The 14,791-nt window shown below is 38.4% G+C and overlaps 1 protein-coding gene across 6 annotated transcripts in view; it reads left to right on the plus strand.

The window, feature by feature from the left end:
- PWWP2A (PWWP domain containing 2A) overlaps positions 1-14,791 on the plus strand; it is a 37,243-nt gene that overhangs the window by 2,503 nt on the left and 19,949 nt on the right. For 3 of the 6 annotated variants that reach the window (XM_061456595.1, XM_061456598.1, XM_061456597.1), the window contains exon 2: positions 10,664-11,631. In XM_061456595.1, coding sequence (XP_061312579.1) covers positions 10,664-11,631 — 968 coding nt within the window. Of the gene's footprint in view, positions 1-10,663; positions 13,515-13,983; positions 14,524-14,791 lie in introns of those variants that run through there. The other 3 variants (XM_061456596.1, XM_061456594.1, XM_061456592.1) reach the window with 3 other exon arrangements.

The raw sequence follows: 14,791 nt of genomic DNA on the forward strand, positions 1-14,791 counted from the left end.
ACAAGCATCTCATTCGCCTGAGGTTTTCTTCTGCATGAGAAAAGGAACTTCAGTGCACATCTACTGCAGCCCTGTACAGCGAAGGTCATCTGTAGCAGGCAAAATGTGGGCATTTACATTGTGGCTGCAGTGGAAGCACGCATCTCAAAGCCCCTGTTTTTAAGCACAGGCCCTGAGGCAAGTCTTCACAGTAACAACTGTGGAAGAGTGATACATGAAGGCTTGTGCTGTTACTTGCAGATTCTCCTTTGCAGTGCACTTCCTCCTTTCTCTCCATTCATATGATATGTGTCTTCTTTCAGAGGTGCTTGTGGCATGGGAATCCAAAAGGTGAAATTTAAATTCTAAAAGCCAAGCTCTTCAGTGTGCCTGGACAAGAATTGAATTTCAAAACGTAGGGTCCACAGTATTTGCCTGATGACAGGTAAATATAAGTAGATGAATAGAAGTCTCTGTTCAGGTGTCCCAGGGCAGGAAATGAAGTGGTAAGCAAACTCTAGAAATAAACCAAGAGCTTGCTACCTGTAAGAAAAGTGAAGCACTGTCAGAAAACAGGTGGTCCCAAGATTTAAATGAGTACTCAAGACATAAATTTTATTCTAGACTTTATAACTTTGTTGATAAGTGACTGAATGATAGTACAGTTTAGATATCAGCTTTTCTTTTTTTTTTTTTTTTGTGTAGCAGCTTGTAGAACATTAGTTTTTCATGAACTTCCTTCTGGATCTGTGGCAGGCCCTGGAATTCTTATAACTAAGTTTTTCCACTGGACCAAAAAAGAAAGCCATCTTCACTAGCTCACTCAAGTACAGGGGAATAATCTTACTGATCTCTTTTGCATTAGAAAAGTTTGTATCTTAAACCTGCCAGTTCTTATTAAGTAAAAGTAAAACTTTGTATTAGAATTTACTCAGTAGCTTTAGAAAGTGGCTGACATGTTCACTGCACATGCAGATACTGTTTTCGTTGTATCCTGGGAAGAAAATAATTCCTAGTCCTCTTTGGATCTTAATTTCTTCTTTCCCGTCAGGGCAGTGAAGGTGCTACTTCCATACAGTACTAAGAAGAGTTAAGTTTTAATGACTGTTTTAAAACCTGTCCACTAGACTCTTTTTTTTTTTTTCAGCCTTCTCAAGTCTTGTTCTGCATTACTTGTACTTCAAGGTGAGAGAAAAGCAAGAATGTCCCCATATATTTCTGGCTTTAAAGATTTTTTTCTTGGGGTGGATTTTCACTGACTTTGCATTTTATTCTTGTGGATGCTGATATGAAGTCAGTGGTGTTTATATTAAAGGTCTGGTTTCATCTTCTCCTATATGCTGTAAATAGGATGTTCATTTAGGAATTTATAACACAAGAACACAAGCGCATTGGTGTTAAGTGGACTTTTCTTCCTAGATTTATTTGAGGTAAGGAAGTATTTGCCTGTACTAATGGCAGTCTTAGCAACTCCACAGGAAGTTTTAAAAATCAGCAGAAAACAGGAACCCACATCTGAGTCCCAAATGCATTTCCTATGCAGTAAATAATAATTTAGAGGGACACATTCCCACTTTTCTTATTATAAAGGCTCATTGCACAAATAAAAAAATGTGATTTTGCTGTTAAAGTTTATTACTACTATTTTCATTACCTTTTAAGTGTTTTATTGTGTGCTAGGGTAAGGTTCTGATATGAGTCCTGTAGTGTATGCCTAATGGAGTCATGCAGGTAGGAGAGACAGGAATTGCAGCCAACCATCAGGAAGGAGAAGGCAATACTTGCATTGTTAGGGTGGGTAATGGAATGCTTCATGCATGTAGTTAACTTCCCATTCCATTGTACAAACTGCCATTGAAAACTACTCCTTAGGTATAGGGCTTAAATAGAGCTGGTAAGGTTTCCTGTCTCCAGCATTTGAGCAACACTGCTTAGGGTATATGAGATGTTAATGCCACCTGCTGGCTCAGAATTAGTGTAAATCTTGCTTTGCACCTGGAGGAAGTAAACAGTATGGAAATAGTTGATGAACATAGCATTTGTAAACCTGCAAATGTAGGATTAAGAAGTCCTGGGTTTAGTTTGCTCTTCTAGGATAATTATTTCTACAATTCTTTTTTTTTTTTTTTCCCCTTCCCAAAGATTAAGGGTAGGAGGGGGTTTAAATTTATATTCTGCTATTTTGCCAACAGTCAGGACTTGGACTCTGTTGCTTTACCATTTCACTAAAATTTACCTTCTAGTCCTAAATGCGATAGACACGCATGTCTTCCTATTGTCTTTTTCTCCAAGCTGTTTCCCTTCTGCCTTGTGTGTCATCATAATAGCTCTTGGGGGGGGGGAGGGGAGAGCAAAAAGTTATTGTTACCTAAAAGCCTTAGATATCCAGAATATGCCCAGCGTGTTGCTAGTAGTCAGGTGTCTGAAATGATATCCTAATTGGGGTTTGGTTGTGGAAGATAAGGAAGGACTTCCTGCAGCAATACACATGAACTATACGATGAAAACAAACTCTTGCAGACAGCTTCAAATTCATGTAATCCTAGTAGCAGTTTTCAATTCCAACATTCTTTCTTGGCAACTCTTGAATTCTACAGTTTTACCTGTTTATTCATGGAACTGTCTATGCAGAAGGATAAGGATAAATAATGAACCGTTGCATCCATTCCCTAGTTTGTGTTGTCTCAATCTGCAGAACATCTGTTGGCTCTTAAAAATAATTTACATTTAGCACTTCTTGAAACTTGAGGTCTATGAATGCTCCCTTTTGGTTGGTATGAACTCCACATGGTGAATCTAGCGTGTTGTAACCATGTACGTCAAGAAAGCTTGGAGGGGGAAAAATAGTACTCTCCAATTGATGCAAGAAGGAAACAGCAGAAGTCGTACTTGAAAAGAATGTGGCACCTTTCTCCTTGCTTTTAAGATCTATTTTACTAATAACTTCATTTAATAAATAGGACAATATTTGGTTGACTTTGTCTGGGTAAGGTTAAAGTTCTATAGAAGTACTGATGCTCTGTGATGTCTCAACAGTAAAAAAAAGTCTTACTCAGGATTGTGGACTCTGGAGCTTTTTGGTTAGTTGGGTTTGGGTTGTTTAGAACTTACACTCAGTTTGCAAGGTGTTCCTCCAGATCATCGCCTGTTCTCTTGTTGCTTCTCACAAGTGTAAAGGATCTTGGTGAAATTCTAGTGTTTAAGGAATATCCATAACACTTTGATATTTGCTTTTGTCCCCCGAACACTGGAAGCACAGGAGTGATGAGTGTGTGTACTTAAATTGTGTGTATCTTTCTGTGACTGACAGAGGCTGTAATGAATGGTATAGCGACAAATTTAGCCTCGCTTAGAGGACAGGGTTGGATCAGAAGACCTTGTGATGCTGCTTTCAACCTAAATTTTTCTATTTTTTTGTAATATTTCAGCTTCTAGATGAAAATAGCTTTTCTTGTGTCTTTATCCAAAGTTTTATAATGTTATTTGTGGTCACTTATCAGATGTTTTTTTGAAAGGCTTACTCATTTCCAACTTTCCACTAGGAAAGTGAAGATGGCTAACAAAACTGGGCTGGCTTTTAGGATTTTGCCAGTATAGGTATAATGTATGTTAAAGCTGCTGCTTATACTGAAAACACTTGCCTATCTGCTTCTGCCAGTACAAGGGGTGTGACTTTCCCCTTTCTCAAACCAGTAAATCCTGATATTGCTTGTAAATAAGCATCTGTGGATTATGGCTCAAACTTTCTAAACAGTCTACTACTGTTTTTGTTGGACTATGATGAAAAAGATAATGATTAAACCATCCTCTTCTGGTGTGCTTTTCTGCATTCAAACAGCATGGATTGCCAGTGCTTTCTAAGAGTTGCTTGACTTTTGAAGTGTTGAGAGACAGGGTGGAGGTGAAATTTTCAGTATGCTTAATTTTTTTCTGGTGAATCTTACCCATCTTGATGCTGAATTGGCTTACAGCTCATCCATTAAGAAATGATACCATTCTCTTCCACGTGTCTTTGTTCTGACTGGTATGTGGATGATCTTGAAGTGTATATTCAGCTTTAATCATAAAGTTGTGCAATTGTGTAATGCTTTCAAATATATTAGCAAAATACTTTAAAATGGAACTGACTTGAAACTAGTAATGCTAACAGATGTGAGAATTAAAAGATAATTTCAGTTTAAACAGACTTTCAGCTTCATAAGCATGCCAGTAAAATTGTTATAGTTAGCAGGAAGCCTAAACTTAAAGTATTCTATCTTTTAAAGCTTACTTTTATATCCTTGATAGAACTCCCAAGTTACAGAAAACCTTCCAGTGAAAAGGTGAGAGGTAGCTTCCCACTTTAGGGGAGGAAAGAAGTGATTATTTTTGTACTCTTCAGGTTTATCGATGTATAGAGATTCTTCTGCCTCTACAGTGGATAATTCTTCAAAGCCTGCATCGGCATCCTGACTGGAATCGGTTTCCTGGAAGTTGAAGACTTCCAAAGGGCTCCTAACTTTGTGGAGTGGTGTACTGTAAGCTAATACGGCTTTTGTTTGGTACCCAGTAGTTGTTTTCCACTTGGTTAATGGTTGCAGTAGAAGACCTAGATGATGGTGGTTAGGAATTATTAAAATCAGCTGCTACCTTGGGTACTTCTAACCAGCTTTCCTGAGATACTCTGTCAAACTCAATTCTACGCATACCCTGCTCTTGTCTTTCCTCTGACTTGGAAGTGTCCCAGAAACAAGAGTTTGGATTTCAGGCAAGTGTACCTGTCTGAAAACCACTAAGCTGACAGTGATTAGCAAAAGTCTTTGAGTAAGTGTCCTACTAGTTTGTTTAGATATGGATTGTGGTGTTATTTAATTTGCTTTGTTGCATCTTTAACCAAATTTTTCTTGATTCTGAGAGTTTGAGATTGTGAGGCATCTATTTTTGATGATGTGTTATTTCCGAAAAGTCTCTGACAGTTCAGTTCTTTGATATGTTTTTAGAGCTCTGTGAAATATGCATTTTCTAGTCTATTTAGCCTTGTGTTACATTGCCTGGGAGGTGAGTAAACCACTGAGTTGATAGTTCGGCTTCTGAATACTTTTTTCAGTAAGGTGCCTGCCACCATGCAATGTATTCTATATCATACTTTATCACACCACGTAAATTGTATATTAAAAATAGGTTATTGCATAATCTGTGTGTTGAATGCAGGTTATTTGAAAATGCTCTGAAATATTTTGTTCAAATAGCTATGATCTAATTGTATGTTACACTGAATATTATAATTTAAACCCTTAGTTTAGCTACATGGATGAAATATATATATATATACTTAGCTCTACATTATTTCAGCATGTTGTTGTACTCACAGCATTAAGTGTCTTTGAACTTTTATCCATGCAATAAAAACTTTTGTTTTGCAAAAGCCAAGACATGCAACACCAAGGATGGTATTGAGTGTAAGAGATTACCATAGTTTGATTTAGTGAAGATGAGCTTTGAACACAGTTCAAAGACAACAGACTTGATTTAATACTCATCACAACACTGGAAGTTACTGTGCTTTGTTGATGGTAATTTAGTGTGCTTGCAGTGGCATATTTCTGAACCAGTTCAGTGGGTCTTCTTCTTGGCAGAACGAGGTGCTTTTTCCTTCTTGCTTCTTTTAATAGAGAAGTAGAAGTTAGATGTTGGAGGCTAAAGATGAGAGCTTAAGACTATGTAGTAATGTAAAAATACTTCGCCGCAGGATGTACTTTTTAGATGTTTATTTGCATACAGTTATGAATTTAAATGGCATTTGTTCTTTATCTCGTTTATTTAAAAAAATACTCTTAAACAGTACTGTTTTGCATGCAAATTGAATAGTAATATGTATTCATTGCAGTAATTCTGCTATACAACTTAGATTTGAAAGAAGTGTTTTTACTTTGCTTAAAGAAGTTTACATGTCCATAATACCAACCTGCTATACAGAGCCGTGTAGCTTTAAGTGACAGTCTTCTAGGTTTTATACCCAAACTCTTAACTATACATAGTTAAAAAAGATGCCACAGCTACCTATTCATTAACTTGCAGTTGGCAAACTGTGGAACTAAAATCTGACTTCTAATCACGTTTCTGTCTCTGCATACCCTAGTCAATTGATCACTGGACTGCCTGACTTGATCTTGTCTCCCTCATTAGTCTCTTATTTAAATATAGCTCCTGATATTCCTGTTGCTATTTATGTCTTTAATGCATATGTATATTGAAGTGCTATGTATAGCAGAAATATAATTAGATCCTACTGATTGCACTGGTTACTGGTAAAACTTCTTGGAGATAAGTTTCTTACAGTGGGTCTTGACTGTCTTGTCTTTTAGAGGTGCCTTTTCAAAGCAAATAAGCGCCAGGATACACCTTTATAGGAGAGGAAGCTGGCATCATGAAAAACTGGTTCTAATTTTGAATAAGTATGAAGCAGCCATGCTCTGCTTTCACAAACTGCCTTATATTAGGTTGAAATACCTATTTCTTACTTTGCTTTTCCTAACACTTCAATTTTAGATCCCCTATCAATGAATCCTGTTCCTTCAAGGGCTAGTATGAAGTAGAACTGTATAACACGAGCGGGCTGTACAATGAACAGCTGATACTTATTTACAAATGGATTATTTTTTTTTTTCCCCAAGCAAACAGTAATTGGAGTATGTCTTTCCAAGAATAGTGTGTTCTGGAGGAGAAGAATATTATTATAGAGACAGGTGATAACTTGGGATCAGTATACTAAAAAAATTACTTAGTTTGTTGTTAGAATAAAGACAAGGCAATTTCTAGGAGTACTTAAATGTGCAATATGTGACACAAGAAATATGTAGATAGTCTCACTGATGGTTTCTTTGAAGAGGTGATCTACTGCCAGTCATTAATCAGTCATTGACCAGTGTGCATCAGTAAATGGCATGATACAACTGAGTTACCTTGTTTGGATTTTTTTAACCTTTTTTTTTATATGGTAGCCTTTTAGTCCATCTTCATGTCTGTTGTAGATGGACCAAATTTCACAACTACATACATGTGGCACTCCTAACTAGTTCAAACATGTAGTTGGTGTAGCAAAAATTACTGTGACTGTATGAAAAGTACTTGTCTTCAAGGTCTACCGACTGGGTGCATGTAAGTAGGGCCTGAAATTCTAGTATGTGCAATAAATACTTGTGTTTGCTCTTGAAGTAATTACATGCTGTGTCACACCTTGTCTTGAATAGGTTTAATATCACATCTTTATTCTACCCCTTTTAAGAAAAATAGGGCATTCTTTGTTTTGCCTTCACTCTCTTACCTAGTTCCTTATCTTTATTCTCTCCTGTTTCATTCCTAAGGTTTTCTGCTGCTGTTCTCCTCAATTTTCGTATTTTTTTCACGTTTGTCCAAGTTGCATAGCTGGAGTTCTTCATTCATCATGGGGGAAACAAAGATCATCTAAAAACTGAATGTTTATGAACACAACCTACTATTGGATGAGGCCAAAGAGAAGGCATCATATGCTCAGCTGCTGGAAGTAATACTCAGTACATTTGGCAAGCCAAGAGACTGTCCTTCAGATGGACTATGTCTTGACTAGCCATGTCTTTATGTATTGACACAGCAGTTACAAGAACAGTCTCTTTGTTTGCTCTCACATAATTGGGCAATATCTGTGAACGTTCTCTAAATCTACAATTCCTTAATTTTAAGGTAGAGAAGGACGGGAGATTCTGGTTTGTGTCTTAGAACAGTGCCTTTTGTGAGCCAGACTCTGGCTTCAGAGATTGTCTGGATTGGCTTTGTATCTTGCTAAAGCGGGTTTGTTGCTTAGATAAAAATTCCACTTCAGCTGTTTGGCCTATGTGTAATGCAGATGCTTGAAGGAAAGGATTAAGGTGCAGTATTAATCTTCGGTGCCTGCATGGTATCACATATGCAGGGCTTTCCATTAGGCTTTTTTTTTTGTGCATTTGAAGTACTAATTGTACTGGAGTTGCTTGTGAGGCAGGAGAAAGAAAATCTAGAAAAAGAGATGAAGTACTGAAATGGGATCCTTCTGGAGAACCTCCTTATAGTCCTTTTCTTCCACTTCTTCCCTGGTCAGTGCTTGATTTCCTAACATGGAGTCGGCATAAATCTTTTCTAGGAGGAATGCTTGTGCATTAGACTATGGAAGTGTCTTGTGAGGGGCTAGGAAATGCAGTTCCTGAGACAGTGAAAGAGTTGTAAGTGTTCTGCATGGGTTTTGCCCATTTGATATCACGCTCCTGTGTTGTTCTGCTTTTGAGGTTTTTAGGATTGGAGTTTGCACAGTAGAGATCTGGCTCCGTCTTGTTCTCAACTCTTACAGTAAATGAACTTTTCCCCAGATCCTGTCACCTTTATCAGGTGGTGAAAGATGGGGTCTGGATCTTATTGCTGTTAAAGAAGCTGAGGTTCTTGATGCAAGTAATACTGATAATATTGCTAATTTAATGATCAGCTGATAGCTTTTTTTAAAGCCCTACCTGGAATTCAGTAACTTACTCATAATCCTTAGCAGAAGGAAAATTGTTTGTGGAAAAGCAACTTCTTTACACATGGTGGACTTCTGGGACTTCAGAGAACTTAAAACTTGCTTATGAGTTAGTCCTTTGTGGTTCAGTGCCAGACTGTAGGCTGAAGAAAAGCCTGTATCAGCTGCTAAATGTTTATAATTCACTGTAGCATCACTAGTTCAGTAGACTGCATTTGTTTAGGCTGCTCATTTCTGAAGGGACATGTGGAATTCGACTGGAGACGTTCCAAACCTCAGAAATGAATTTTCATAGGATGGTGGGATATTCTGTGGTAAAGAGCACTCATCAGCAACCCACGGGAAGGGATGGGACTGCTCTAACAGCCCACCTGGGCTTCTGCCTTTGTCTCCAGAGTTCAGTGATATGAATGTAATAGTACCTAGGTATAGGGTAACAACATTGCCCATGTTGATACTGAACTGTAAACTGTCACATGTTCAACTTCCCTTCCAAATTGTTTGGTTGACTCTTGCTTAGGTTGCCTACAGTTTTCTCTTCTTTTGTAATGAAGTGCAAGCTGGATAGATAATTTAATCTTGGATGGGTTGTTAGCTTCAATTGCAATTTTTAAGTGTAAAAAGAGACTTAACAGATAAGCAAAAGGACAAAAAAGTGATGGCTTTTGTTGGTGACAGTGTAAAAAATCATCTAACACATATGATGACATTTTTTCAAAACCAGTTTTGAAGATACAAAGCCAACGTATAAGCACTTGTGGAAGTTGCATGTTTCTTGCTGGAGTGTGAATGGAAAATAAACCAGTGTTTCAGCATTTATCTTCAGTTGAGAGGCAACCATAGATTGTAAATAAATTTTAGCCAGTTAAAAGGATGTTGCAGTTGAGGAGCTGCAGTGCAACATGAACTAACGTTAACCTGAGGACAAATCTTGGGTAATTACTTCATTCTCCTGTCAGATGGGGTGGGATAAATATAATGGTGCTTGTTTAGTGATCAAAATGGATGATTTGGCATTTGAATTTCAATCCTGTCTATCATGTTGTTACTGCAGTAAGGTCTTAACTATTAAAATACCAGCTAATCTAAGCTAAACCCTAGTGTGTGTAATGGAGCTGGGGTCAGAGCTCAAGAGTAGTGGGCAGCCTAGTGAGAGCTCTGTGTGAGGCTGGTACCTCAGCTGGTTGTAGAGTAGAACAGAAGGAAGGTTAAAGCTTTTATAATCCCTCCTACCCTGTGTTGGGGATTAAAAGATACCTTGTTGTAAAATGAATGTATTTATCATTTGGTGTCCTCTGCAGAGAAGGCACCTTGCAAACAGATAAAATGTTTCCCATAGCACAACCCTTTGCAGTATGTATTAGTTACCTGTCAGGCAGCAGGCTATTCCTGTTCCTGTAGCAAAGCTGAGCTAATGTGCAGATCATGCTGGGGTTTTTCATTCTGATCAGTGTGTAGTCCTGTGCGGGTCAAATGGGGCAGCAGAGATCTAGAGCTGTCCAGAGAAAAGTAGACAAAGGCTTTAAATATTGTTTGTTCATAAACCAGGGATGAATGGTTTCTACTCCGTTGGAAAAAAAAAGGGTAGTTTTGCTGGAGGAAACCCATACTAATAGGCTAGCAAGTTTGTGGCTGTAGTGCATCAGGTGGTGAAGTGCTAATCTTTTGTGGAGAAAGAATGAGGGCACTCCTTGTTCAGTGCAAGCATTGATGCAGTTCATTACCTCAGTTAAATCTGGAACGTGCTTGACCTGTTGTACCTTGCTAAAGATAGCAGAATTTTATAAATCTTACTGAAGATGCTTTCTTCACATAAGCTGATTTAGTATGGAAATGACTCTTGCGTAGATCTGGAGTTGACGGGATGAGTGTGTAGTTTATATACTTATGAGCATTTTCTGAAAGTACAAAGTTAATTCTTTTACTGCTGTCTCTAGGTGATGTTTTTTTAATTACATTTTCAGGGCATCTTGTTGAGCATTTCATATTCTCTACTGACTTGGTTTTGTTCTGCTTTTTCAAGCTTTCTGTAAGGCTGGATATGAAGCTTTGGTTTTCCTGGGACTCGTGTCTTTCATGGCTACATAATGTGGACAGGTTTTCAAATGCTTTTTAATAAGTGAAGCAAAAGATCCCTCAAAACCTTTAATTTTTTCTATGTTTTTTTTTTTTCTCTTTAAGGTTTGGACCCCATGGAATCCCTGTGACCATATTTCCTAAAAGGGAATATAAGGATAAACCTGAAGCCATGCAGCTCCAAAGTAAACCATTCCAAGATGAGGCACAGGTGAAGTGTGAATCTAATGCTGCAGTCCCTGATGACTCTTCTCTCACACAGCCATCAGAACCTAGCATAGCTAAAAGCCTATGGACTTCTAAACCACCTCCTCTCTTTCATGAGGGAGCGCCATATCCTCCTCCTTTGTTTATCAGGGACACATATAACCAGTCAATACCTCAGCCTCCACCCCGGAAAATTAAGCGGCCCAAGCGTAAAATGTACAGGGAGGAACCCACTTCTATCATGAATGCTATCAAACTACGACCCCGGCAGGTCTTATGTGACAAGTGCAAAAACAGTGTTGTTGCAGAAAAAAAGGAAATAAAAAAAGGTGGCAATGCAAGTGACTCTTCAAAATATGAGGATAACAAAAAACGAAGAAATGAGAGTGTGACTACTGTGAATAAAAAACTTAAGACTGACCATAAAGTGGATGGAAAAAGCCAAAATGAAAGCCAGAAAAGGAATGCTGTGGTCAAGGTTTCAAATATTGCCCACAGCAGAAGCAGAGTAGTTAAAGTTTCCGCACAAGCAAATACTTCAAAAGCGCAGTTAAATACAAAAAAAGTTCTCCAGAGCAAAAACATGGATCATGCAAAAGCTCGGGAAGTCTTGAAAATGGCCAAAGAAAAGGCACAAAAGAAGCAGAGTGCAACCTCCTCTTCCAAAAATGCACATTCAAAGGTCCACTTCACACGGCGTCTTCAGAACACCAGCTCAGGTTCCCTCCCACCCCGATTGCGTTTAAAGCCACAAAGGTATCGGAATGAAGAAAATGACTCTTCTCTCAAGACAGGACTTGAGAAAATACGGAGTGGCAAGATGGCAACTAAGCCCCAGTCTCGCTGCTCCTCCACCCGCTCAGCAGGTGAGGCCCCTTCAGAAAATCAGAGCCCCTCAGAAGGCCCTGAAGAGGCCAGCAGTGAGGTTCAGGACACAAGTGAAGTGCATGTAACTGTTGATCAGGATGAACACCAGACATTGGGCAAGAGAGGCAGCAAAAGCAATATAACGGTTTACATGACCCTTAATCAAAAGAAATCTGACTCTTCCAGTGCATCAGTTTGTAGTAGTGATAGCACAGATGATTTGAAATCTACCAACTCTGAGTGTAGCTCTACTGAAAGCTTTGATTTTCCTCCAGGCAGCATGCATGCACCTTCCTCCTCCTCCTCTTCTTCCAAGGAAGAGAAAAAGCTCAGTAATTCCTTGAAAACAGAAGTCTTTTCCAAAAACGTCTCTAAATGTGTTACACCAGATGGCAGGACTGTATGCGTAGGGGACATTGTTTGGGCCAAGATTTATGGCTTCCCTTGGTGGCCAGCCCGTATTCTTACCATAACTGTGAGCCGGAAAGATAATGGCCTTTTAGTTCGACAGGAGGCTCGTATCTCATGGTTTGGCTCCACAACAACATCTTTTCTTGCTCTTGCACAGCTATCCCCCTTTTTAGAAAGCTTCCAGTTGCGCTTTAATAAGAAGAGAAAGGGTCTTTACCGCAAGGCCGTCACAGAGGCAGCTAAAGCTGCTAAGCAGCTGACTCCCGAAGTTCGGGCCCTGCTGACACAGTTTGAAACGTGAGCATGGAAAGTAAGGTAGGCAAGAAATCTGGAGGCTCCACAAAATTCATAGCCTAGTTAGATAAGTACCATGAAGGACTTGCCAAGTCAGAAGTTGCACTCGGTTGACTGCTCTTTTTATACGAAAGCTGTTCCATTTGTAGGGGTTTCTTGACAGTTAAACAAATTGAACATGCAATCAAAATTAGCCGAAAGTAAGAACTTCAGTATTTTTCAAGTGAGATTTTTTTTTAAATAAGGAAAACCTCCTCAAACACCCAATGCATAGGAGCCATAGCCTCAGCTGAAAGGCAGCTTATTTGCAGGGAATTTTTTAGTAGTTTCTACCCAGTATATAACTAGTTGCTGTGTGACAAAAGGTTAACACAAGGGATGAAAGTAGTATCTGTGACTTTTTTTCTTTGTTTGTTTTAATTAGGTGGCCCATCAGGGAAGTGTAGAAATGTAAGCCTTGTCTAAATGGTCTTTAAAGATTATTTTAAGTAGTCTCTAATGTATTTAGTCTGGCCAGTGCAAGTTGGTTCAAAGTGTGCTTAAACATCTTAGGCAGGCATACCCCAATCTACACTGGCCAGTTTAAATGGCGTTAGAAGGCTTGCTGAAACTTTTAAGGAAGAGGAATTCGTGTAACTTAAAGACCAGATTAAATGGGGTTTTATCGTAGTGACCACTTAAACACTCAACCTTTCTATGCACATGGGGGCACAAATATAACACTTCAGGGTCTGAAAAGCTGAGAGGGATGCCTGTAGCTCTAAGACAAAGCTGAGAAGTCACTCAGTATTTGGGATCAAGGGCTGTTAATGCTGCATAGGTGTGAATCATAACTTCTGGTCTTTCTTCCTGAAGAAATCTTTCAGGCCATTTGCCTGGAGGTTTAGATTAAGAGAGGCTTTGTTTTGAATGTGTAAATAATTGATTGCTGAAATTGGTCAGATTTTCTCCTGACTGGTTGTTCCTAAATTCTTAGGATACGTCCTAGTAAATTACACTTTGTGAATTGTCAGATGTGTAATTGTTGCATTTTTTGGATGTATCTAACTTCATTTTTATTTTTTTTTAAATATTTCCGTTTAAGGTATCTGTTTGCAGGTCAGAAAATGAGAATATGTAATTGTGTAATGCTCTGCAATGTAAAAACAAACTGTAAATAAAATTGACTAAATCTGAATTATTTGTGTGTGTTTCTCAAAAAGCTTTGGAAAAAAAAAAGTCCAGGATGTTAGAGTACTTTATCTGTATGCCGGATTTTGAGGACACCCTTTAAAAAAGTAAATTGTCCTTTTTCACGCATTCCTAAAGATAACTGCTCGCTGTAAAGTACTACTGGTATATTTCAGTCTTAATTTTGAGATGAAGCAATCATCTGTCCCCTTGGTTTCAAACCTGGCTCTGTAAAGGGCTTTCTGTAAAGTTTATCAAATTTCTCCCTTAATTAGATTTTGTTCCATATATTTGAACGAAGACTGTGGATAATGTCACTTACACAGTGGGGAAATGTTTTCAGTTTTCTCCCAGCTATCAAAACCTAATCAGACCCACTCTCCACTGGTGCTGCAGCTTTTCTTGCATGTCTTTTGCTCAGTGTTGGGGCATTTTCATGCAACTGACTTTGCATTTATTATTTTTTTTCCTTCTAGTTTTGGTCCTTATCTGACCATGTGAATTACTGAATTACTGTCTCCTCTCCAACCCACTCCTGTTTCAGCCTTACAATGCCTTGTGAAGAATCTCTCAGCGTTCATCCCAAAGCAGTTTTCATCCTGTTTTTTCCATAATTGCCCATGTCGGCAATCATGACATGTAAAAACTTAAGCTTAGACTGAAACTAGATTTTAAACAGATGTGAAATCGGGGGTAAGGATTTAATCGTCAAACCCTTAAAATCTTTTTAATTTTAATTTCATATGTCCATGATACTGTCTGGTCTTTCCAAAGCATTCAGTTTCTTTTTACCTTTTCAAATTATTCTGTTGTGCCCACAGAACTATTGGAAGTCTATAAAGTGTCAAATACATGGCTGTTCAAGTTTACAGTCATCTCTGTTAGGTGCTAGTTAAGCTTCCAAATACACCAGTTTTTCTTTGGCATTCTAACAGTTACCCAAAAGCCCCACTGGTCAATGCTTTTTGAATGTGATAAACACACAATAAATTTCAAAATGTGGAAAAAGCAATTGGGGAAAAGAAATCCTGTTTCACTTCTCTGTATTCTTTCCTGCAAACAGAAACAGTTATTCATTTACTTAAATAAGCCGTACTTTGTTATTAGAGCAAGACTGCTTTTTGAAGTCCAGAACCCATATAATGTGATTCAGATGTCTACACTAGTTCCTTGAGTTTCTGAAGCTCAGGAGAACTGGTTGCAAGTAGTTCTGAGCCAAGTAGCAGTGAAATCAATATTTACATTGTTAACTTTTCTTTAAATGGACCTGGAAGCTTTGTACTC

Source organism: Pezoporus flaviventris, unplaced genomic scaffold (genome assembly GCF_033815535.1).
Source record: "Pezoporus flaviventris isolate CSIRO_AGI_PZ_B2104156 unplaced genomic scaffold, CSIRO_AGI_Pfla_v1 ptg000023l, whole genome shotgun sequence".
Classification (NCBI taxonomy): Eukaryota; Metazoa; Chordata; class Aves; order Psittaciformes; family Psittacidae; genus Pezoporus; species Pezoporus flaviventris.